General features: G+C 60.5%; 1 protein-coding gene across 2 annotated transcripts; it reads right to left on the bottom strand.

Moving 5' to 3' along the window:
- Positions 1-16912: 16912 nt before the first annotated feature.
- Positions 16913-18781, bottom strand: HES1 (hes family bHLH transcription factor 1). Of its 2 annotated transcripts, XM_068406340.1 has the most exons (4): positions 18595-18781; positions 18415-18510; positions 18246-18333; positions 16915-17628 (listed from the first exon to the last, which is right to left on the bottom strand). In XM_068406340.1, exons 1-4 carry the CDS (start codon positions 18700-18702, stop codon positions 17144-17146), a joined length of 777 nt encoding a protein of 258 aa, XP_068262441.1. In that variant the 5' UTR covers positions 18703-18781; the 3' UTR covers positions 16915-17143. The 2 variants fall into 2 exon arrangements, with proteins under 2 accessions (XP_068262440.1, XP_068262441.1); XM_068406339.1 differs by having other exon boundaries at positions 16913-17628; positions 18246-18510.
- Positions 18782-21270: the final 2489 nt, after the last annotated feature.

Here is a 21270-nt window from a genome sequence, read left to right as displayed (position 1 = left end):
TGGTTTGTGGGGAGGCAGCCCAATTCCCTGCTCTGCCCGGGGCTTAGTATGCACCCACTGCTAATCATTAGTCATTTTTCTTTAATTGGGGATGAATTATTAGAACAAATGCACTGGAGACTAATGCATGGAATGGTGTTATTTTTAGAAATGATGTCTGTCCCAGTGGCATCACTTCCTAAAGGGACACGCGTGACAGGGAGCGTAACCAGAAAACTGGCCTGACCAGCAAATAACCCCTTGCACAGTTTCCATATTGCCTTTTTAAACAGGAAGGGAACATGATACAAATGTTATGCGAATTATGATCTGAAAAGTTTTCCTGGCAGGTTGTCACATGAGTTGTTAGTGTCATTCTTTGACATGCACACTCAGAGCCTGCCTGTACCACTGATTTAACCCTCTCGCCCCTGTGACGGCTGCCAGCCAAAGCTTTTCATCCCCACCTCGTCAGCCCTTTCCTCAGGTACCCTCGAGACACGATTTCACACCAGGGGCTGAGCCGGGGCTCCCCAGCTGCCAAATTTTGAGTGCAGCTCGAGGCGTTGGTGAGCCAGGGCAGGCAGGTAGATGTGATGCCCGCTGCATCTGCCCCCTCACCCCAGGGCTGCCAGGCTGGGAGTTGTCCGAATAACCCCTCCCGTGCACCACCTCCTCTCCCCCGGCACACTGGGACATCCTCACCCCGCAAAAGCATCCCTGGCCGAGGCGGGGAGCACGGGCTCAGCTCGACCCGGCGGGGCTGTGTGTGTGGGCAGGGGTCCCTGCCCGTGCGTGGGCTCATCTCCTCCTGGGCTGCCTCGGGCGGCTTCGCGCAGAGCCCAGCTGCGCTCTGGCCGGGGAACATCCGCTGTGGAAACCTGGGAGGAGCTGACAATCCCCGAAGATTGGCTGCGCACCCGGCCAAGCAAGAGCTGCTGGCTCCCGGCCTAATTCGTTGCAAATGTGCTTCCATGTGGTTCCAATCTGGAGCCCCTGCTCCCCCCGCGCTGCCCCCTGGGGCTCGGCAGGGGCTGGGAGCAGCTGAGCGGGGCAGAGCCGGGAGCAGCCCCGATGCTGGCCTGGGCACGGGGCAGCCGCCTGGCTCCCTGACCCCGAGATGTATCCCCTGGGCAGTCCCCTCCTGGTGGGCACAGGGAACCTCCAGCTCCGCCAAGGGGTGAGACCAGCTCACGGCAAATTCCCACTGGGGACATGATGCCCAGACAGGTGTCTGCTGGCCTGTGCCCCATGGAGGGGCTAACATCTCTCGTTTGGTACTTAGCCCAGCCCTGGGCATCATCTTCCCATCAGGGTTTGGTTTTCATCTGCCACTGGCTGATTTGCAGGGGCGGCACTGGGCTGGCAACCTGGAGTGGCCATCATCCTTATTTAGCCTTCACTACGCCTTCCCCAGCTGCCAGCTGGGGCCACGGCTGCCGCTTCCCCATCCTCGGGTGCAGGTGGGCTCCGGGACATGGCACCTTCTCTGCCCTCCCAGCCAGCTCCTGCCAGGTTGGCGGGGCTTGGGGCAGGAGAGAGAAAGGCCAGGTCCCACTCACTGCATCGTGTGTGTGGAGGCCTGCCGGGGCTGCCGGCAGTGCCATACTGCTGCCCCTGCGTTGTCCTGCCTGCGAGGCTCTGCTGTGCTGCGCCCATCAGCCCTGCTGCCCGCTGGAGCTGTCCCTGGGCAGTGCTGGTGTCACCGTGTCACCCTCTCCCACGCTGGCTCCAGGAGGGACGTTCCCAGGCAGTGCCAGGCTCCTGAGCCCACCTGCCCCTGCAGTTCCTTGCTGGACTTGAAGCATCTCTCCCAGAAGCAGGGCAGCTCTTTCAGGCCCCCCAGGACCGGCACTGTGGGGACTCAGAACCAGAGAGCTCCCTGCCTACACCCTGGTGCACAACCAGCACTTCCAGGCAGGTCTTCCCCTTGTCCCATGCACGCACCTGGGTTTAACATCTCAAACTAGTGCAAACACTGTATATTCATTTCAGATCTTCCATCTAAGGGTCTTTCTGCATCTTTTGGGGTCCTTGCCTACATCCTGCAATGCCCCTTTGGTGCTGCCAAGAAACTTTAAGCTCAATTTAAAATGAGCCCAGACTCAAACACCCTCTTCCCCCCCAGCTCATGCATTTGGAAGGAGATTGCATCAAAGCTTCAAAATAATCAATAAAAAAATGCCCCATTAAGCAAAGTTGCAGCCCCTCTCCTCTCCCGTGTTTATAGCTGGATTAAACATGCCTGGCACAAGGTTAACCCTCAGAGCATTGAAATAAAGTGGCATAAAATGAGTTCAGTCCTCCTCAGGTTTCAGGAGAAGCGGGGTGAACCGAGCGGGGAGCGAGCAGGGCTGGGGCCAGCACCTGCAATAACATCTTTGGTGTCACTGCAGGAGCGGAAAAGGAAATGAGCAGTCAAGGAGCCGGGAGCAGCACGGTGGTGGCCGGGCGGGCTGGGCTGTGATTGCTGCCCTGCCCGCCCTCTGCCGAACCCAGAGCCCCTCTGCGGGCAGTGCTGTGCCGCCGACACCTCCGGGTGGCTGTGCTGTGGCTGTGGGCGACATGGTCCCTCAGGCAGCCTGCAGTGCCTATAGCACTGGGAAGAGTCACCTGGATGTGTGGCTGCCATGGTGGAGATGGGGAGACGGGGTCCCTCCATCACCCTTTGCCTCCAGCCGTTGGGGTGGGTCCAGGCGCCGAGAAGGAAGAAGTCTCCTCGGCAAGTGCTTTTGGATCCTGGAGAATAAGCAGCTCGGCTGAAATGCAGAAGCATCAATGACAGCTGATGGGAGGAAGCACCCGCAGGCACCGCCCCACAAAGGGCTTTGCCACACACCAGCACTGCAGGGAGATGCTGGGATGAGCTTGGCTGGACCCTGCAGAGCACGGGCTGCACAGGAAGCCCTGACCCTGCAAGACTGGGCTCCGTCCTTCCATAAAAAGCCAAGCTAACCCCTTCGGTGGGGCTCAGGGCTGCTGTAAACCTTGCAGGAGCAGCACTGGGTTCTGTGCCAGGGCAGCGGAGGGAAAGCTGGTGCCTGGACACCCTGTGAGGTGTGCAGCCCTCGCTGTGCCGGAGCACTGCCGCCCCAGTGCAGCCAGGCGTTGAGCTTGGCCTTTTAAGATCAGAAAGGTTTTTGAACTGACGTTAGCTCTGGTTCGCGGAGGAGAGCGTACAGCAGGGTAATTAAAGTGTAAGAGCGAGGCTGGGTTTGCCTTTAATGGCTTGCAGCTGCAAATATTTTTCTGTCTTCTCGAGCCCACTTGTAAGCTGTCTGGCTGTATTTCTCATCCTGGCCAATTAGATTCCCATGTGTGCTGCAGGAGTGAAAATATAGAAAGTGAATAATCCTCCCAATTCTGCTCCTCGCTGCAGAGGCCTTTGAACATCTGGTTGCCGTGGCTCCCTCCCACCCCAGCCCCATCGCTGTCCCGGCCAGCCCCTCCGTGCCTGCCCCGGCTCTCCTCTTTGCAACCGAACCTCACCTCTAGCAAAGCTGCCCGGGCACCACCACGATTCATCTTCAAGCCCTTCTGATCAAAGCTAGGGGCTTTCCCCCCCCACCCTTATTGCAGAGTTTTACAGCCATTTTCCCTTTTGGATGCTGGTTTTCTGCCAAAAGTTCCACTCTAAAATCAAAAGGGGCAGTCCATTAATACGAGGCAGCTGTGACAAGTACACTATTGTGCTGTCTCTTCCAAGGTACCCGGGATTTTTAATAAACTGTGGGGCGTGGGGAGCTGATTGCCTCCAAGAAAGGGGAGGGAAAGCAGGGGGAGAGGGAGCTGGCAGAAACCACAGTGCCATAAAACACAGGCCGGCGGCGCGGGGCCCTTGGCAGGCTCGGCACTGCGTGGCGATGGGAGCGGTGCGGGAGGCACTCGGCAGCCTCCCAGCTCCCTTCCAGCTCTGGGATCAGGTATCGGTTGGGGAACGCTGCTCTCTTTGATCCCTGGGGGCTGACGAGGCTCTTTGCCAGGACCCATGTGGCGAGAACAGGCTCAGCGCCCCGGCTGCCCCATGCCGGGCTGCCCATGGCTGCCGGGGCAGCTCGCTCCAGGGTAGGGAGCTGCATGGCCTGGGGGAAAGTGGGGGAGCCAGACAGGGTGAGGGGCACAGAAACTGCGTGGGCTGCAAAGGGGTCCCTGCACTCCCTGAACGTGTGGGTGGGTGGCCGCAGTGCCTTTATGACTGCTAGCCGTCCTGGTGCAGGGAGGGCAGCTTGGCCCCCGCAGGGACCCCTGCCCGGGGGCATTGGGGCTGGCGCGTCTCTGTGACGCGGTGCTGGCTCTCCAGCCCGATGGCACTGTCCCTCCAGCCCCATGGTGCCGGCACAGCTCTGCCCTCGCCTTGGCTGCCGGGCTGCAGCCTGTCAGCACCGCTTGTCTGGGAAATGCCAGGTGTATGGCTGGGCTTGGCGATGGTAACCGACCCAGTGGTATTTGTGGCCATGCCATTGCCCAGCCCTGGGGGGGCTGTGTCCCTGCCAGGGCACCCCCATCCCAGCCATGTGCTCCTCTGCCCAACCTGGGGGATGCCAGCGTGGGTCACTGCGAGGGGCTGATGGGACACTGCTGGGGTCAAAGGCATCCACGCACCAGCTGAGAAACTGGTGGGGAGCTCCGATAAGTGCAGTGGGGTGTAAACCTGAAACAGCCACAGCCATGAAACGCCCAGACCCTGGTCCCCAGACGGGTTTGCGTCTCTCTTGGAAATGTCAGTGTTGTTCCCGATTCAGGCTCAGCCCAGCGGTGGAAGGTCCCCAAGACCACCTCTGTCTCATTCCCCTTGGGGCACATCAGCCGGCACCCAGCAGGGCTGTGTGCGAACCGCCTTGTCTGCCTGGGAGCCGTGCGTGACGCCCCTCGAGAGCCCCATCACCCATGGCCGAGCCATCGGGGCCAGGTGGGCAGAGCAAACCCCAGCTGAAGCTGCCATACCAGCCAATTTAGTCGAGCACCCCTTGCTGCAAACCCCTGCGGCTCCTGCCCTCCGCTCCCGCGGGGTGCAGGGAGCACCCCACGGCAGGGCGAGCCGAGGGCAGGGAGGCAGGTTCCCGCGCCGGGGTTTGGGAGCAGCGGGGCGGAGGGGCCGTCCCCGTGGGCTCACCATTGCAAGTGAAGGTGAGGACGGCCTGGGAGCAGATGGGACCTGCTCTGCTCGTGAAAGAGCGTTTCTGCTATTTATGCTAAGCGGTGGGAATGCTTCTCAAGCATTTCGGATGGCTCTGTAATGAGGCCGGCCTAAATATGCCAGCATTGTTTGTGACGGACAATTAAAAACTCCCCCTTGCCACATTAACGGTGTCTCTGGTGGCGGAAGGGCCCGGGAAGGCGCGGGCGAGGGCAGCCCACAAAGCCCGCCTTTTGTTCCGTGCTCCTTTGAACCCTCTCAAAGCCCCCGTTTCAAGGGGTGGCTTTTGTTTTCTTTTCAGCGGGCCTGAACCCAGAGCCGCCTGTTGTTTAGCAACACAGAAATGTGACCTTAATTGACTCTGCTCTCTGGTGCACTGTGTGAATCACTGCTGGCACCCAAGGGGAGTGTGTGATGTGTACCCCCCCAGCCTGGTACACAGGGGAGCATCCTCCCTCCAGCCGTTCCCAGTCCCTGGTGGAGGGAGACCTGGGCTCTGCGCACCCCCTCATCCCAGGGCGCAGGGGAGCGGGATGGGAAGCGGGGCTGGGAATACTGTACCCATGACAGAGGGTTTCCCATTTCCACGGGGCAGCAGGGAAAACTGTTTCCCTCTGCTCTTCAAGCCCGCTTTGCGTCCGGTGCCTCCTGTTGACAGTCCAGCTGGGCTGGTAAGCCTCTACCTGCCTTCCCTGGGACTCACCGGGTTAAAGTTTATTGCGAGATAAATTAAATTATGATGATGAAAATGATTAAGTGATGAAAAGGTAACGACTCCTCCTGCGAACGTCTGACACACACTTAGCCAGATGACTTATTTGTCGGATACCAGTGGGCTGATACATTAACAGATATAATTTGCCATCTCCTGAGGAGAGGTTAACGGCTGGGAGCACAGCTCCCCGGGAGCTGCCCCGTCTCTCCACCTCGCCTGCCCCGGCCTTAATCAAGCGATCATCTCAGCCCGCGCCTCGCCGGCCCACTCGGTCCTTTCAATGGGGGAAAATTTGCAGACAAATTCCTGCCAGCGGGACGTTGGAGCTCTCCTGCATGGCGGGATAAAGATACCTGTCACCTCCGCCCGGCCCTGCCGCCGGCTCACGCTGCGAGCGCCGTTCAAGGAGCATCATGCTGATACCCTTATTTGATTACGCCTCTTCATGCCTTCCTCTCTGCGGGAAGAGCTATTCAGCTGCGGCACCGCGGCGCTCCGGCATGGGCTGGCCCTGCTGCTGGCCTTTTGTTAGCCCCGCTGGTGGCACGCCGGGCGTCAGGGCTGCACAGGGGACCCCGTGCTGCCCCTCCGGGCCAGGGCTCTTCCCAATGCTTTGCAACAGGGCCCTGGCCAGGCAGTTGATTTTTAACTAGAAAACTGTAAAAATTAGGGGGAAAATAGGATTTAAATAGAAACATGAATGGCTCCATAAGTGCTCCGTTCCTCCTTCTGCTTCACCACACTTTTGGCATGATGGAGATGCAGCTGCCCAGTACCTGTTAGCTGTGTCCAGCAGGAGATCCCAGGGGCATGTTACCGGGATGAGCCCCGGGTGCTGCTGGCTGCTGGGTGATCCAGCTCCCCTGTGGCCTTGGGAGCTGTTGGTGGGGTTTGTGAGCTTGCAGAGAGGGGATCAATCATCCCTCTTCTCCGGAGCTTGAACCTCAGCAGATGGAGATCCCTCTGGCGCAGAGAGCCTTCAGCTGCGATCTCAACAAAAATGCCATTTTGCGGATCCCTGGACAGAGACACCTGCCCTGTGCCACACTACCCACTGCTCCCGGACGATGCCACGCGTACCCTGCCTCACCCCAGGGACCAGCGGTGGCCACCTGGCCTGCTGAGAAGAAGAGGTGTGCCCTCTGCAGCCAAACCGTTTGATGGGTCACCCCATGCTGCCCCAGCCCCGCAGCCCCTCTGCCATCTCCAAAAGTTTCTTTTACCTTATGTCAAAGTAAAATACGCTGCTCCAGGTGATGCCGGGGTGGGAGCCCCCAGCCAGCCCTGCAGGAGAAGGCAGCCTGGGTTCCTGCCTCTCCTTCTGCAGTTAATCACCTGGACTGCTAGAAATGTGGAGCAATTGGCCCTTGTTTTGCTTTTCCTTGCTAGATTGAAGAGCTCTTAAGTACCTGGCTTGTTATTCCTGCCAAGGTACTTATACACCAAGGTCCTTGTGACTGTAATCAAGCTGCCTCTTGATCTTCTTCCTGATAAACTAAGTAGGCTGAGTGTCCTGTCTGCCTCCATCAGAAATGTCCTTGGCCCTTGTTGTGCTCTCCCGGGGTTTCTCTGCAGGCTCTCCATCTTGGGGCACAGCCTGCTTTGGCGACGTGCACACCCCAACGGCCTCCAGCGTGCCAGGACTGGACCTGCTGGTATAAAGTCACTCCCCTATGCTGGCTCCTCCAAAACAGCCCTTATATCTTTCAAAGCCAGTGGTGCAAGGGATAGGGTGGCTGCACAAACCTCCAGGCTCTCCCTGCCTGCACAGCTGCAAATCCCCCTGCGAAGACCACAGGCTTTGGGCACCTGCCCCTTCCCCCCTTCCCCACACCAGTTTGCTTCCTCAAATCTCCCTCCAGTAACTTCTGCTCCACCAGGCTGGAGCAAGGCTCTGGGAAGCTGTGCAGAGATGAGTGTGGTCAGGGCAGAGCATGTCTGAAGACAGAGGACTCCCCAAGCAGCCATGGAGGGACCGGTGAAGACAAGCCCTTACCTGAATGTAATGTTCATCTTCTGACCCCCAAGTCCGGCTCCAGGCTCTCAGAAAGCCCCGACGGGCTCTGGCACTGCTTGCTGCTGGTTTCTCCACCTTAGCAGCTGATGGCCTACACATGGCTGGCTGGAGAGCAGTGATCTGGGTGGCCACAAAGCAAGAAGGAAGACATCTGGGTCCTCGGGCGCAAGGTGTCATCTGCAGGAGCCCAGTCCCTTGGGTCAGAGCCATGATGCAAGTAGCGCCCATGGTCTTTGCTGCTTCCAAAGTTGCTGCACAGAGAGAAGTGTTAGGTGGGCTGAATCACCACTGTGTTTGTAAAGATAAAATGACACTCCAGTACTTAATTAAAGTAATCTTTCATGTCTTACTTTTGACCAAAACACCCTCATATTGCAAGTGTTTTGCAGACTGGGGCTAGCTCTTGTCAACAAGTGCCTCCTGCCCTGCAGGGAGCATCCCCCTGTCCCCAGTGCCGCTGGCCCTGCCGCCCCGTGCACGCTCACCGCCCGGGCCAAGAAGTGGCATTTGCTGGACTCAGGTCGTTGCCCTCCAGCAAAAGGGCTCTCAGCTGAGCCCCAGCAGCATGTCCTGCCACCGGCACCTCCTGAAAGGGACCTTCCGCCTCAGCCCCGGCCCATTGTGCGGGGGGATAATTGGAGGGAGGAATGAAATGGGGCTATAATGAATTCTGCCGCTATTCAGCATGGCCGAGAGGCAGAACGCTCGCTGCTCCTGCCAAAGTGCTGAGGCTGCTACTTCCATTCTGGGCCGGAGGGAAGGTCTCCGAGGGCAGCTCGCTATTGAGGAGGCTCCGGGGTTGAAACAACACCCGGCGTCTGAAGTTTTACTCTTTCTGTGCGACCGTGCTCCGATGCGGCTGTGCACAGGGTCCTTCCCCGCAGGCTTGGCAGGGCTTAGCCGAGCTGCTGGTGCTCCCCGGCTAGCACAGCACACGGCTACGGCTGTGTGATGCGTCGGGGTGTCCCCATGCCCGTCACTGTGCTGTGACGACACCAGGGCTCTGCTGCCCTTCTCCCTGGGCTGTCCTCGGGGGCTCTGCCCGGCCAAATCCTCCTTCCCTCCTCCCTGGGGTCCTGTGCAAAGCTCCCTCGGCCATAGTGAGCCCCCTGACCGATGCCTGACCCCTCCAGCACCCAGCAGCACAAGCACAGCTCCCCCAGCCCCCTGTCAGGGGCTGCACCACCCTACCCCATGACTTTGGGGTGATGGAACAGCCCTGGAGAAGGGACTCAGCCCGGGGGCGGATGGAAAATCTGTGCTGCTCTTTCCAGCCGCCCTGAGGCTGCGAAGGGCCGGACAGTGAAGCATCTGTGTGGTCCCTCCAGTGCGCAGGCAGAGCCCCGTGGCAGGCAGCTCCTCTCCCACGCGCTCCTGCCGGTAGCTGGCCGTCTCCAGACGTCTTGCATCGCTCTGCTCAGCCCCGCTGCAGCTGCTGCCGAGCTCCTGCTGGGTTCTTGCATATGGTGTGGGGTTCCCCCCCTCTCAAAAGCCTGCAGACCCTCCTGTCAGCATCCGGCTGGAGGCAGGGACCCTGCCAGGAGAGGTCCCCGGGGACACCAGTCTGGCTTAGGCACATCGGGTCCATGGTGCCTCGGCCCCCGGGGAAAGCTTTCTCCCAGCTTGCCCGAGCTGCAGAGGGATCGGTGCCAGAAGAAGAGCTGGCAGCCTGAGCGGGGGTCGGCCTCCCGCTCCCGAAGCCTGGAGGGGGTGCAGGGGCACCCACCTACCTCCCCGGCATGGGGAGACACGCGGGGGCAGTGGTTACAGGGCAAACATGCAAGTAAATCCCTTCCCCTTCTTGCCCATTGGGATGACATGATTTCAAGCCTTGGAAGGGGATTTAGGGCTTTTGTCCCTGGCCCCACAAACCAGGTGGGCACGCACAATCAGCAAACCCCTGGCAGTTACAGCCATTGCGATTTTCTGCATCAGTGCCATAAACAAGTGGGCAGAGGAGCCCGGAGCATGGCACCCTGAAGAGCAAGGGAAGACAAACAGGACTTTGTCCCAAGGTTTAGAGCAGGCTGCAGGCATTCCCAGGGCTAAACGCTGTTCTTTCCAGCGCATGGTGCTCTCGTAACACCTCGGCTCAGCGGAGCTTAGCAGGCAGTCACAAGCCCCAAGGACAGCCCTTCTGACCTCCCGGGGAAATGACTCCAGTGAGCAATAAACTGGCTCCTGTTTACTTTGGGAGGGGGGTCTCAGTGGACTTTAACGCAGGAGGGACAACTCTGAGCTGTGAAACGTGGCTGACACCGGAGCTGGCGCTGGAGCAGCCTGCAGCCGCCAGTGAGTGCACGGGGCCAGCTGGGGTCTGAGCCCCCCTGTGAAGGACGAGGGGGCACAGACAGCCCGTCCCGTCAGACCTTTTCCTGGCCTGTTTCCCATGGGTGGTGGTTAACCAGCCCCGTCTGCAGTGTGCTCCCCCAGACAGGCAAACACCGGGCGATAAGGGAGCCCTGGATCCCGGTGGGAGGGGGGAGCAGGAGGAGCTCCCTGAGAGGCACCTTGTGACCCTCGTGCTTGCCATGACAGGGGCTGAGCAAGCACAATGCAGCTCATGGCCGTGCCCCTCTCCCCTTTGCCTGTTAGCCTGCTCCCATGCCGCTGCCCACGTCCGTTTGTCCAGCAGCGGGTGGCAATGGTGGTCCAGCTCCTCAGCCCTTTGTGGGGATGTGACCCTGCTCACCCGGTGCCCACCACCAGAGCTACTCTCAAACCTCCGGTGAGAGCTGACCCAAACCAGCAGCACCACAGGCAGGGGGACTGCCCACAGCCTCTGCCCGCAGCCCCTGCCCACAGCCCCTGCCTGCAGCCTGCCCGCACGCAGCCGAGCCCAGCAGGGAAGGCAGCGAGCGCCAGCACCGTCTGCGAGCACAAACAGCTGCTTGGAGCCCGCTCAGAAACACCAGCCTGGGCTGTCCAGCTGCCAGCCCCTCTGTTTCAGAGAACAATGAAAGCTGAAGGATGGCTGAAAGCAAGCCGCCCTGTGGGAAGGGGAGCGCGGAGCTCTGTGCTGCGGGACGAGCCAGTGCCGACCCCACGGCGAGAAGCGAGGCTTGGCTGCAGGGGAAAGGAAGCATCCGTCAGGCGCACTAGGGTCCTCGCCATGAGACCCTCATACAGCTGCTGACCAGCCAGAGCCCTCCCAGATGCAGAGCTGGGGATAAGGGCTCCCATTTACCTGTCCGTTCACCATACATAGCACTGGTTCAGTTGGGAATGCTGCCTAGTGGAAGGGTTTGTCCTGGTGCATCGTCATCCCAAAGCTCCTCCATCCGCTTCTAGGCCCATCATCTCCTCCAGCACCCACCACAATGCAGCCCTGAAGGATGTCCCGGTCTCTCCTCTGTAGCCAGGAAGGGCTCCGGTGTTGCTCTGCTTTTACATATTGAAGTCAAACCCCTGAGTGCAACGGGCCATTTGCTCTCCCCCACCATAAACTGGATTCATTTCACTGCTGGGACAAAGGCAGGTTGTCTTCCAGGTCTGGAGCTGAGCCTGTTGCTGTTGGAGGCAGGGATGGGGCTCAGCCTGATGCTGGAGCTGCGAACACAGCCAAACGTTCCCCAAGCCCAGCAGGATCAGCCTGTTTTGGTCCTGCTTTATACTAGTCGTTAGCCTCAGTGAGGATGCTGCTGGGCTGCGGTGGGTTCAGGCCCAGAACTGTCTCCTCTGTTTGGCAGATGCCCTACGCGTGTCGGCGCTGCCAAAAGAGATGGGGGTTCATCTGTGCCTGGGCTGCAGCAGGGCTGCAGGAGCGAGAGCCAGGCAAGATACGTAACTGTGAGGTTCAGCATGTGTCTCTACATCCTGCTCCCTCTCTTGGTACAAACACTGTCCAGATTTCCAATGTCAGAGGGAGAGACACCAGCCAGATTGTTTTACGGTTTCAAGAACTCATAATGTTTTCCAGAGACCAGAGCTGCAGCCCATCTTCTGCAGCAGGAAGAGCTGTGGCAGCCTCCAGTCGTTGCTGACAGCCCTCTGACCTCCTCGTCAACCAGAAAAAGCCAACAAAACGCCGGGCACCCTTGGAAAGGCTCTTGCGAGGCACCCTGGTGCGCCTACATCCAGAGCGGTTCGTGCCGTCCCAGTCCTCGAGGACCCAGAGCAGAGAGCAGCCTGCCCCCGGTGCTGCCGCGGCTCCTCGGCAGACATCTCCCTTGCAGGGCAGGCATGATCGCTGGCGGTGCCGGTGCTGGCACGGCTGGGCGGTGCGATGGGAGGCAACAGCCTGGGGATGGCATGGGACCCTGCTCGGGGTGGGGAAGGATCCCGTGGAGGCCCCACTCCCGGGGGTGACTTTAGGGATGACTTTCCACGAGGTGCTAAGCAGCAACAGACTGGATCAGAGACGGGCTGTTTCCTCGAGGAGGTGGGAGGACGTGAAGGGAGATGTGGCTTCCCAGGGAGTCACAGGGTGACCCTGCCCTAGCTCCCAGCCGCTGGGCCACTGTGTGTCCCTGTCCCACAGCAAGGCTGAGTCCCAGTCTCTGCTCTAGCGGAGCTGCCCGAGTCACACTGGTGTGCTGGCAGGCTCGTTACAGCAGGTCTGCTTTTAATTAAGCATGAAGCTGCTTTTTTACAGCTGAACCCCTCAGGAGTTTGGGTACAGAGCCTTCATCCCTGCGGCCGGGCTCCCGCTGCGTCCCCCTGTGCCACAGGCGGAGGGGGTTGGGGCAGGGGCTTCGGCAACATGTGCCGGGCGGTGTGTCCCACTCGGGCAGGGTGTTGCCCGCGTGCCATGCCCTGCCACTGGTGTTTGGTCTCCTTGGGCCCAAAGGTAAAGTCCAGGGCTGCTGTTGTGCGGGGCAGGTAAGAGTTAATGCCCCAGCAGTAGTGCTGAGCTGGCTTTATTGGCAATAAACCCCAGCTGGAAACAGCTTCCTAATCACAACAGATTACAGGTAGCCCTACCTCTTGGCTGTCCTTCGGCACCAGCACCTCTGCCCTGCGCTGCCGCCCTCACACCCCCCTCAGCAAACACCCCAGGGGCAGCCCCCCCCAGCCCTGCACCCCTCTGGTGTCACAGCCCCTGTGCCACCCTCGGCAAACACCCCAGGGGCAGCCCCCCCCAGCCCTGCACCCCTCCGGTGTCACAGCCCCTGTGTCACCCTCAGCAAACACCCCAGGGACAGCCCCTCCCCCCCCAGCCCTGCACCCCTCCGGTGTCACAGCCCCCGCGCCACCCTCGCTGCAGTGCCAGCAGGCAGGACATGTGCCCCCAGCCACTCCCAGTGCTCACCGCAGGTGCCAGCCCAGTGCTGAGCCATGGCTGTGCACGAGAAGAGCAGACCTCAGCCTGTATGGATCAAACCACCGTCCTCGGACACTTGCAAGGCACCGTACGGCGAGCTGGTACCCCTGGGGCATGGCTCTGGCACGGCTGTGCCTGGGGGACAGCTCTGCCAGGGCAGGGGACATCGGAAATCGCTCCTGCTGCAGAGCTGGGAAGGGGAGAAGCTCTCCCCAGCTCAGCCGGGAACGCCATCCCCAGTGCCAGCGGATGGTGCGGCCGTGAATGTTGAACCAACGGGAGCAGAGTCATTTGTCTGGGCTGACCCCCCCAGGAAGCCTGCGCTCTGCAAAACAAACCGCGCTTTTGTTTGACTTGGTTTAAGCAAAATACATGTCACCCCCGTAAATCACAGGTCCCCTTCCCCACCCTGCCCCAGGGGCTGCAGCAGAGCAAAGGTGGGTGCTGGCCTTGGGGCACTGGCACAAACCCGGGTCACAGGCTCCCTGGGTGTGGGCAGGATCCGGCCCCACCATGGGGCTGGAGGGGGCCGTGTGCCTGGAGCATCCCCATCCCCGCAGCGAGCAGCCATCCCCAACCTGCTCACACGCCCGTGGCCTGCAGCCCCCAGGGAGGTTTGCAGTGCCGGTCTTGCGGGGGTCTTGCCCTGGCACCCCCAGACCGCCCGCCTCGCGCCCCCCCAACCCCAGCCCGGCTGCCAGGCTGCTTTTTCTCCATCCCACGCTCCCCGCGGGCCGGAGGGCTGGATCCCAGCCCAAGGTCAGCCAGCAGCCACAGACCCCTGGCACGAACGAGGACGGTGGTTTGGGACAGCGGGGCCGGGTCTCGTCCGAGGCGTGCAGGCGGCGTGCGACGGCGGGCTGCCGGCCTTGGGCCACGGGCTGCCGGCATTCGGCCTCGGCGCCTGCCAGCGGGGGCCGGAGCAGGCTCGTGTGCCGGCGTGCTCCCTCCCGCGCCGCCTGGCAGCCCGCCACCACGCCGGGGGTTCGCTCCTTTCTCACGACCTCTCAGGTTCCTGAGCTCATCTGGGAGCTATTCATTTCCTGCCAGAAAACAGCCTTGCCTGCTAAAAAAACCACCTTGGCCGCAGAGCAGCCCAGGGCTTGGTACGAGGGCTCTCCCGGCTTAAATCATAAAGCTCCGGCTGTCTGGCTGGAATCAAAGGCAGGGCAGGCGCAGGGAGGGGGGCACAGGGGCCCGTGCCATATGGTAGCACTTAAGAGCCAAGGAGGAAGTGAGGAGGGGTTTTTGCACCGCTCACGAGGAGTGTGGGAAAAGTTAATTGACTTTAATGACAGGTTTCCCGGGACGGCAGCATCGGCCGATGGAAGGGAGCTGCGGGGATGCGAGGGGCAGCCGGGGATGTAAGTCCCGTGGCAGGTGGGGGGCACGGCAGGGTGCTGGCAGAGCCAGGCAAAGCCCCCTGCTCACGGACCCCCCGCACAGGCAGGGATGGAGAGCTGCTCCCTCCAGCTCAGCCCTCCCCAGGCTGCAAGTGTACGCACCTGATTGTGGCAAACTGCTTACAACCCCAGGAGCAATAATCTGAGAGGAACAGACCTGGCTCCAGCCCTCGCCAGGGTCCTCTCTGTTGGCAGGCAGGGCTCACCAGTCTCCAAGGAAGCCGACAGGAGCTGCACCCCATCTGGCAGCACCAAGCCCAGTCCCTTTTCCTACCTGTCCTGCACAACCCCATGCAAGGTCACGGCCAAACAAGAGGCCACAGTCCAGCAGCTCAGCCCTGTCCATTCCCTGGCACTCCCCATCCAACCCTTACCCTTGCCTGCTCATCCCGCAGCACTAGTTTGAAGGCACTTGCTGCACCTGAAGGGCAACTCCTGCATATAATGGTCCGTGGACCCACAGCCTGCATTTGTCATCCCAATTTGTCACGGGCTCAGTGAATTGGCATCAAGAGCGCAGCTCCTGGGAATTGCTCTGATCCCCTCAAAGCTCACAAACTCAAGCAGATCTCTCATGTCAACAGGCTGTGGGATAGAGTAAACACAGAAAGCTTTGGAGAAACCAGTCCAAGCATGGCATATCTGCTTTATACTAGACTATTTAAACTCCATTAGCAAATAGGTTCATCTTGTCTTTCACTGCTGGGTCTGCTCTGTGTTCTCCTTTAGCCTACAGCAATGTCTTTTTCTAATGCACTTTCCAAACTGCTTCAGCAGAAAAGGAGGACTCTGCTAAGCTGGAACAGCCTCAGCTCTTACAGGTCTGCATCAGCCCCAGGCAGGCCATCCAGCAGCAGGAGCTGGTCTGATGCGATTCCCAGACAGACAGGTCCTGCGAGAGCTTCTCTGAACAGAAGGTGGGCTCAGTCCTGCCCTCGGTACCTCCAGCGCAGAAAAGTGACACTCCGGCTGGTGGAAGGGAAGGCAGGTGCAGCCTGTACAGCTACACACCTGCCTAGGGACAGCAAATCCAATATTCCCAAGCCTGGCACACAGAACCTGGCTGTGAGATGCCCCCATGAGGGTGGCAATGCAGACAGGCCAGCAAAGCACTGGGACACAGAAGAGGGGAAGCTCTTCTGCATCACCCAGGGAGATCATCGCCCCTCCAGCCCCTTTTAAGAGAGCTGCCACTTGCCCCATCATCCATATGCCCTGCAGAGAGAGATCCCGGACACATCCCCCCCTCTCTCCCTGGTACAAAACCCATCCCAAGAAGTATTTTCAGATCAGGAGGCTGTGTTTCTGTACAAGGAGAAGGGGAGTAAAATCTGGAGGGATTCAAACCCCAGTAGGTTTAATCTGTCTGGTCTCACACTCTCCCCAGCTTTCATTTCCCCAGCACCTGGATACAGTCAAACACCTGGCTGATCCGGACAAAATCCAACAAGCTTTTGCAGCAGGATTTGGAAGGAATCCCCAGTGGATCCTGGCATGGTTTAAAGCTGTCCGCTCTGAGTTAGGACTTGTTAAGAAGGGCAATGCAAGCTGTAACCGGAGACTGCCGCTCATCTCTATCCAGGGCTCGCATCTTGCCTGGAAATGGGGCATGACTAAGTCAAAGGGGTCAGTTGCCGCTCCCTGTTATAGAGATAGTCCGCACAGCCCCACATCACTCCCCCAGACACATGTTTTCCATATAACAGCAGAGGAAATGCCCAACTCTATCAAAAACACATGCAGCACATTAATCATCAAGCAGAGCCTGGCTGGTGCTCAGGGCCAGGAACAGCACTGTGCTTTTAAGTCCAGGTGGAGGTGGTGCCCAGCGCCTGCTGCAGCCTGTCAGCCAGGAGACAGGAGCCCTCGTGTCAGGCTTGTCCTGCGGAGAGCCGCTGTTTTTGTAACAGGAGAAGCTGGCAGGCACTGCTCTCTAAATCAACTGACTGAAGTCATTTGCGATTTACACCATGGCCCGGGAGCGGGCCCCTCCAGGCCCAGGGCAGGAGGCTCACCCGGGCAGCCTAGATCAGGAGCCGGGCTTGTCAGGCTCTGCACCGAATCTGTCTCGCTTTACCTGGGCTACTCCACTCCATCAACCTGAGGAGCCAGGAACAGAACGGAGGTGCCTCCCTCAGCATGTTCACCAGCTCTGCAAACATAAGCTCTTTTTAACAAGTCTGATCAGTTGAGCTGCTCCCAAGGAAGCAGTGATTACATCTGCCCTGGGGCAGGGAGAGGGGACAGTGGGTCTAAGTGACAACTCTAGCTTGGAGAGCAGGACAAGGCAACCCTGAAGCAGCACTATCCCCAGGCAGCCAGGAGCAAGCCAGGAGCTGGGCTCCCTCCTATGCACACATGCCAGCACTCCAACTTATCTCCAAAAGGCCTTCCAAAATGGAAGGGACACTTTTATTTTAAGAGCATTCAAAAAAAAAGAAAACCCCGATCTTTGGTGTCACATAAGGAAGGGGAGGGAAGGGAGAAAAAAGATCTCGTGTAAAACACGAAACACTGCCAAGGGAGTGCTATGGTACAAAGGCACAATCCAATATGAACATATAACCTATGTACAGCCGTGCCAGCAGCACGGGGTGTAGTGCTCAGTCCAGTCCGGCGCCCACCACCCTCACCAGGGTCTCCAGACTGAGTCAGCTGTGCCGGGTGGTGGGCCAGGCGGTGAGGCAGCGGTGGCGGCCGTGGGTGGGCTGCCATACAGTGGCAGTACAGCACTGCCGGGAGCAAAGGCGGCGCTGGGGATGAGGAAGGCGAATTGCCCATCGGAGGCTGGCAGCAGCTGGAAGCCACCGTACACCTTGGCTGCGTCAGCGCCCGGCTTGCAGGGCATGCCCGGGAGCGGCCCCGCGCCACTGCCCGGCGGCACCAGGGGTGGCCCAAAGGCTGCGGCTGGTGGCAGCGGGGGCGGTGGGGGGGGCGCAGGGTAGTTCATGGCGTTGATCTGGGTCATGCAGCTGGCCAGGTGGCCCAGGAGCCGGGTGCGCACCTCGGTGTTGACGCCCTCGCAGGTGGAGAGGAACCGCGTCACCTCGTTCATGCACTCGCTGAAGCCGGCACGGTACTTGCCCAGCACCGTGGGGTCTGTGCTCAGCGCAGCTGCGGGGGGAGAGAGGCGCACAGCAGTCAGCAGGCTCTGCAGGGGATGAGGGTGTGCAGCCCACCACTGTTGCATCCTGTAGCCCCTCTGAGCCAGGAATCCAGGCAGGGAATGCAGCCCCTCTGGCCGCATCTCTTGTGCTCCCTGGTGCCGATGATCCGGACGGAGAGCATGGCCCCTCCACTACCAAGTCCCCCAGCATCAGGGACCCAGGTGGGGAACTGACAACCCCCAAGAGTCCTCCTGTGCCCCCAAGTACCAGGGATCCAGGTTGGGAGCACAGTCCCCCCCGGTGGCTCCTGTGCCTCCTGCCCCCACAAAACAGACCCAGGTGGGGAGCACAGCTCTGCTGGGACTGCAGCCCTCCCACTGCCCTCCAGTACCACGGATGCAGACAAACAGAACAGCGTCCCCCACAGCCCTCCTGCACTGGGGATACACGTACAGAGCACAGTGCCCCCCATCAGCCCCCAGCACCAGGGACACAGGTGTGGAGCCGGGTGCCCCCATCACCCTCACTACCGAGGATGCAGGTGGGGAGTGCGATGCCCCCAGCCGTCGGGATGCAGGCGGGGCCGCCCCAGCCCCCCCTCCCCGGTTGGCCCCCCGGACTCACCGGTCATCTGCGCTCGCTGGAGGCTCCGCAGGTGCTTGACGGTCATCTCCAGGATGTCGGCTTTCTCCAGCTTAGAGTGCCGCGAGCTCTGCGGGCACAGGCGGGGCTCAGGCCGGCCCGGCGGGGCCGGTCCCCCCCGCGCCCCCCGCCCCGGTCCCCCCCCGCTTACATCCTTCTTCAACGCGTCCAGGATGAGCGTCTTCAGCTGCCCCAGGCTCTCGTTGATGCGCGCCCGCCGCCGTTTCTCCATGATAGGCTTGGAGGACTGCAAGAGAGGCGGCGGTCAGCGCCCAGCACCGCTCCGCACGGCGCTGCGCTGCCCGGTGTGCCCCGTCCCGCTCGCCCTTACCTTCCGGTGCTCCGCCGCCGTCTTGGGCTTGTCGGGTGTCGCGTTGACGCTGGCGGGGGTGGCGGCCACCGGCGAGGCGTTGCTCTTCTCCATCAGGTCGGCCGGCATCCTGCGCCCGCAGCGCGCGCCACCGCGGAGGAGGCGCGGGGGGAGCGGGGGGGCCGGGGCGGGCGACGGCAGCGGGGCCAGCGGGGCGCGGGTGCCGCGCGCCCTTGGCCGCCCCTACTTATAGCGCGCGCCGCACGCGCGCGGCTCGTGTGAAACGTCCCCCGCCGCCGTTCCCACACTCGCGCCCAGCCAATGGGCGCCGCCCGCACGCGGGCCCCGCTCGTGGACGGCGCCCGCCCATTGGCTGGACGCCGCGCGGCGGCCGCCGACCAATGGCGCGGGGCGGGCGGCCGGGCGGCCGCGGTTAACCCCTTGGGCACCGCCCGCCGCGGGGGGGGGCGGCCCTCGGGGAGCGCCGCGCTAATTACCGGGTTAATTGGCGCCCGTGGCAGGCGCAGCCCCGCCCGCTCCCCTGGGGGGGCGCTGGCTGCCGGCCCCGGGGCGGGCTGCGCTGTGGGGGGCCGCGGCCCTCCGGGGTGATGGCCCGGACGCAGGGGCCTGGGCCCAGCTGTGGTGGCCAGAGCCCAGCTACCGTGTGCGGGGCCGGCCGCGGCCCCTGGTCCCTGCTGCGGTGGCCTGTGGCCTCCCACGGTGCCTTCAGCATCGCCATGGCAGCCTGGGCCTTGCCAGGGTGGCCTGGGCATCGCCATGGTGGCCTGGGCATCGCCACGGCGGCCTGGGCCTTGCCACAGCAGCCTGGGCCTTGCCATGGTGGCCTGCCCCTGCCCACATGCAGGTGTCACCAGGGCTGGGCGCCGTCCGCACCTGGCCGATCTCCAAGGAGCGTGCGGCGGAGGGCAGGGATGCGTGGTGGCACACGCAGGGCTGAGGGGACCAGTGGTTGTGGGTTACGCTCCACACCTGGGTGCTGGCGCGGGCGCAGGTGCAGTGGTGCGTGTGCCCACATTGTGGGGCGAATGCGAAACCACGGGGTGGTGCCCGTCCCTGGGCCCTGGCCCAGCCGCGCTTCTGATGCCTCCAGCTGGTTCGGACAGTTTGAGAGGTTACTTTAAAAAAAAAATAAAGTATTTTGCCTGGGGACTTGAATCTTTTTTTTTTTCCCCTCCGCTTGACTGACTTTCTCACACTCCTATTCCCATAGTCTGCCAGTTAAGCCTGAGTCATCCTGCCAAGAACTAGACCTGGCCTATTCAAAAATGTGCTCACTCGCTCTTTCTTTCTCTCTCTCTCTCCCCCCTTTTTTTTTTTGAGTATACACAGTAATGTTTTTCCACCTCCTCCAGTACCTGATCTGCACCTGTACAGAGCCAATCCCACACATATCACCTGATCTCGCCTTTTCAGAGACCGTGAGAAAAATAAAGTTCAAGAAAGAAGAGACATGTTTGCAGATCTCACTGGTGCAAAGCCCTCGTCTCTGCAGAGGCTTGCCGACTGAGCCTTCACAGTTTTAAAAAAGGAAAATAAATAAAAGGGAGAGTGTCATGTTTAAAACTGCAGAAAAGTACAAATCCAGGCTTTCTTTCGGCTCCTTGATGGAGCCACAAGCCTTTTGATTTAAAAACAAAAAGCAGCCTTCAGTGTCTAAGATTTAACTTCAGACGAGCAATATTTGACGTAAGCTCCAATTAGCGAGACATTCGGACAAACTCGAGCGAGGAAAAGATCGAAACTGCACTGAGGAAGTCACTACCGAAAAGCCTTTTCTCAGTCGCCTTTATAGGGAAATTGGAGACAACTGATTAGCCTGAAAACTGCAATACATTTCTGGAGACCCTGAAAAGTTCTCTGGTGGACCAGTATTTTTTTCTAGTGCTGATACTTGTGTATATTTGCGGGAGGAGAAAAAAAGGAAAGTTATTGCAATTACTGAGCTGGTGTTCTCCCTCCTGCGGGGATTCGCAGAGGGCTCAGGAACTGGGGAGCTGGGCAGCCAGTCCCTCCCAGGCGGGGAGTGAGAACAGGCTGTAATTATGTCCATGTTTATGGTAGCCCCGGAGTTGCTAACTGCCTCTAATTGCCGGCAACAGGTCGGTGTCTCTGGGGGACGAGCACGGGGCAGGCAGTGAGGACAGGCTGCCATTCGGGGTTGCCAGCGCTGGCCCGCGATGGGGACCCAGGAGCTGCCTGGCAGCAGCTGCCCTTGCCTGCGCTCCCGCCGTGCTGCAGCCCAGCCCCTGCCCGCCGCAGAGCCCATGAGGAGGGTTTTGCTTCTGGGGTGTGCGAGGAGCCGGGCTGTGGGGCACTGGGCCTGCAAAAGCGTTGGCTTCTGTGGAGGCTCCCTGGAGCCCTGGCTGAGCGCTGCACGGGGCAGCGGGGAGGCAGTGACCCTGCTGTCCCCGCTCCACGCCTCCTCCGCCGCTGGCCTGCTGCTGTGCAATGCCTTCCTTACACATGCGAGGGTTGTGATCCCCAAGCGGAAGCGTGTGTGCTTGTGAATTCCCCGAGGATCAAGAGAGGAAGGGGAGGATTTGCATGGAAGGATGTCTCTGCAAGTGAAGTGGCCGAGGCCGAGTTTAGGCTGGAAGGAGGTGGTGAAGGGGTTTGTAACTGTTGGGGGGACCTGGAACAGATCCTCTGGGCTTCTCCAGCCCTGCCTTTTGATTG

Source organism: Nyctibius grandis, chromosome 8 (genome assembly GCF_013368605.1).
Source record: "Nyctibius grandis isolate bNycGra1 chromosome 8, bNycGra1.pri, whole genome shotgun sequence".
NCBI lineage: Eukaryota > Metazoa > Chordata > Aves > Nyctibiiformes > Nyctibiidae > Nyctibius > Nyctibius grandis.
This window is presented reverse-complemented; position numbering and strand designations above follow the sequence as displayed.

Coding starts and splice junctions, on each gene's coding strand:
- HES1 (XM_068406339.1), bottom strand. CDS start 18,702: ATGCCGGCCGACCTGATGGAGAAGAGCAACGCCTCGCCGGTGGCCGCC. Junction 18,511..18,594: donor CGGCGGCGGAGCACCGGAAG/GTAAGGGCGAGC, acceptor CCTCTCTTGCAG/TCCTCCAAGCCTATCATGGA. Junction 17,629..18,245: donor CCAGCGAGCGCAGATGACCG/GTGAGTCCGGGG, acceptor CTCCCCCCGCAG/CTGCGCTGAGCACAGACCCC.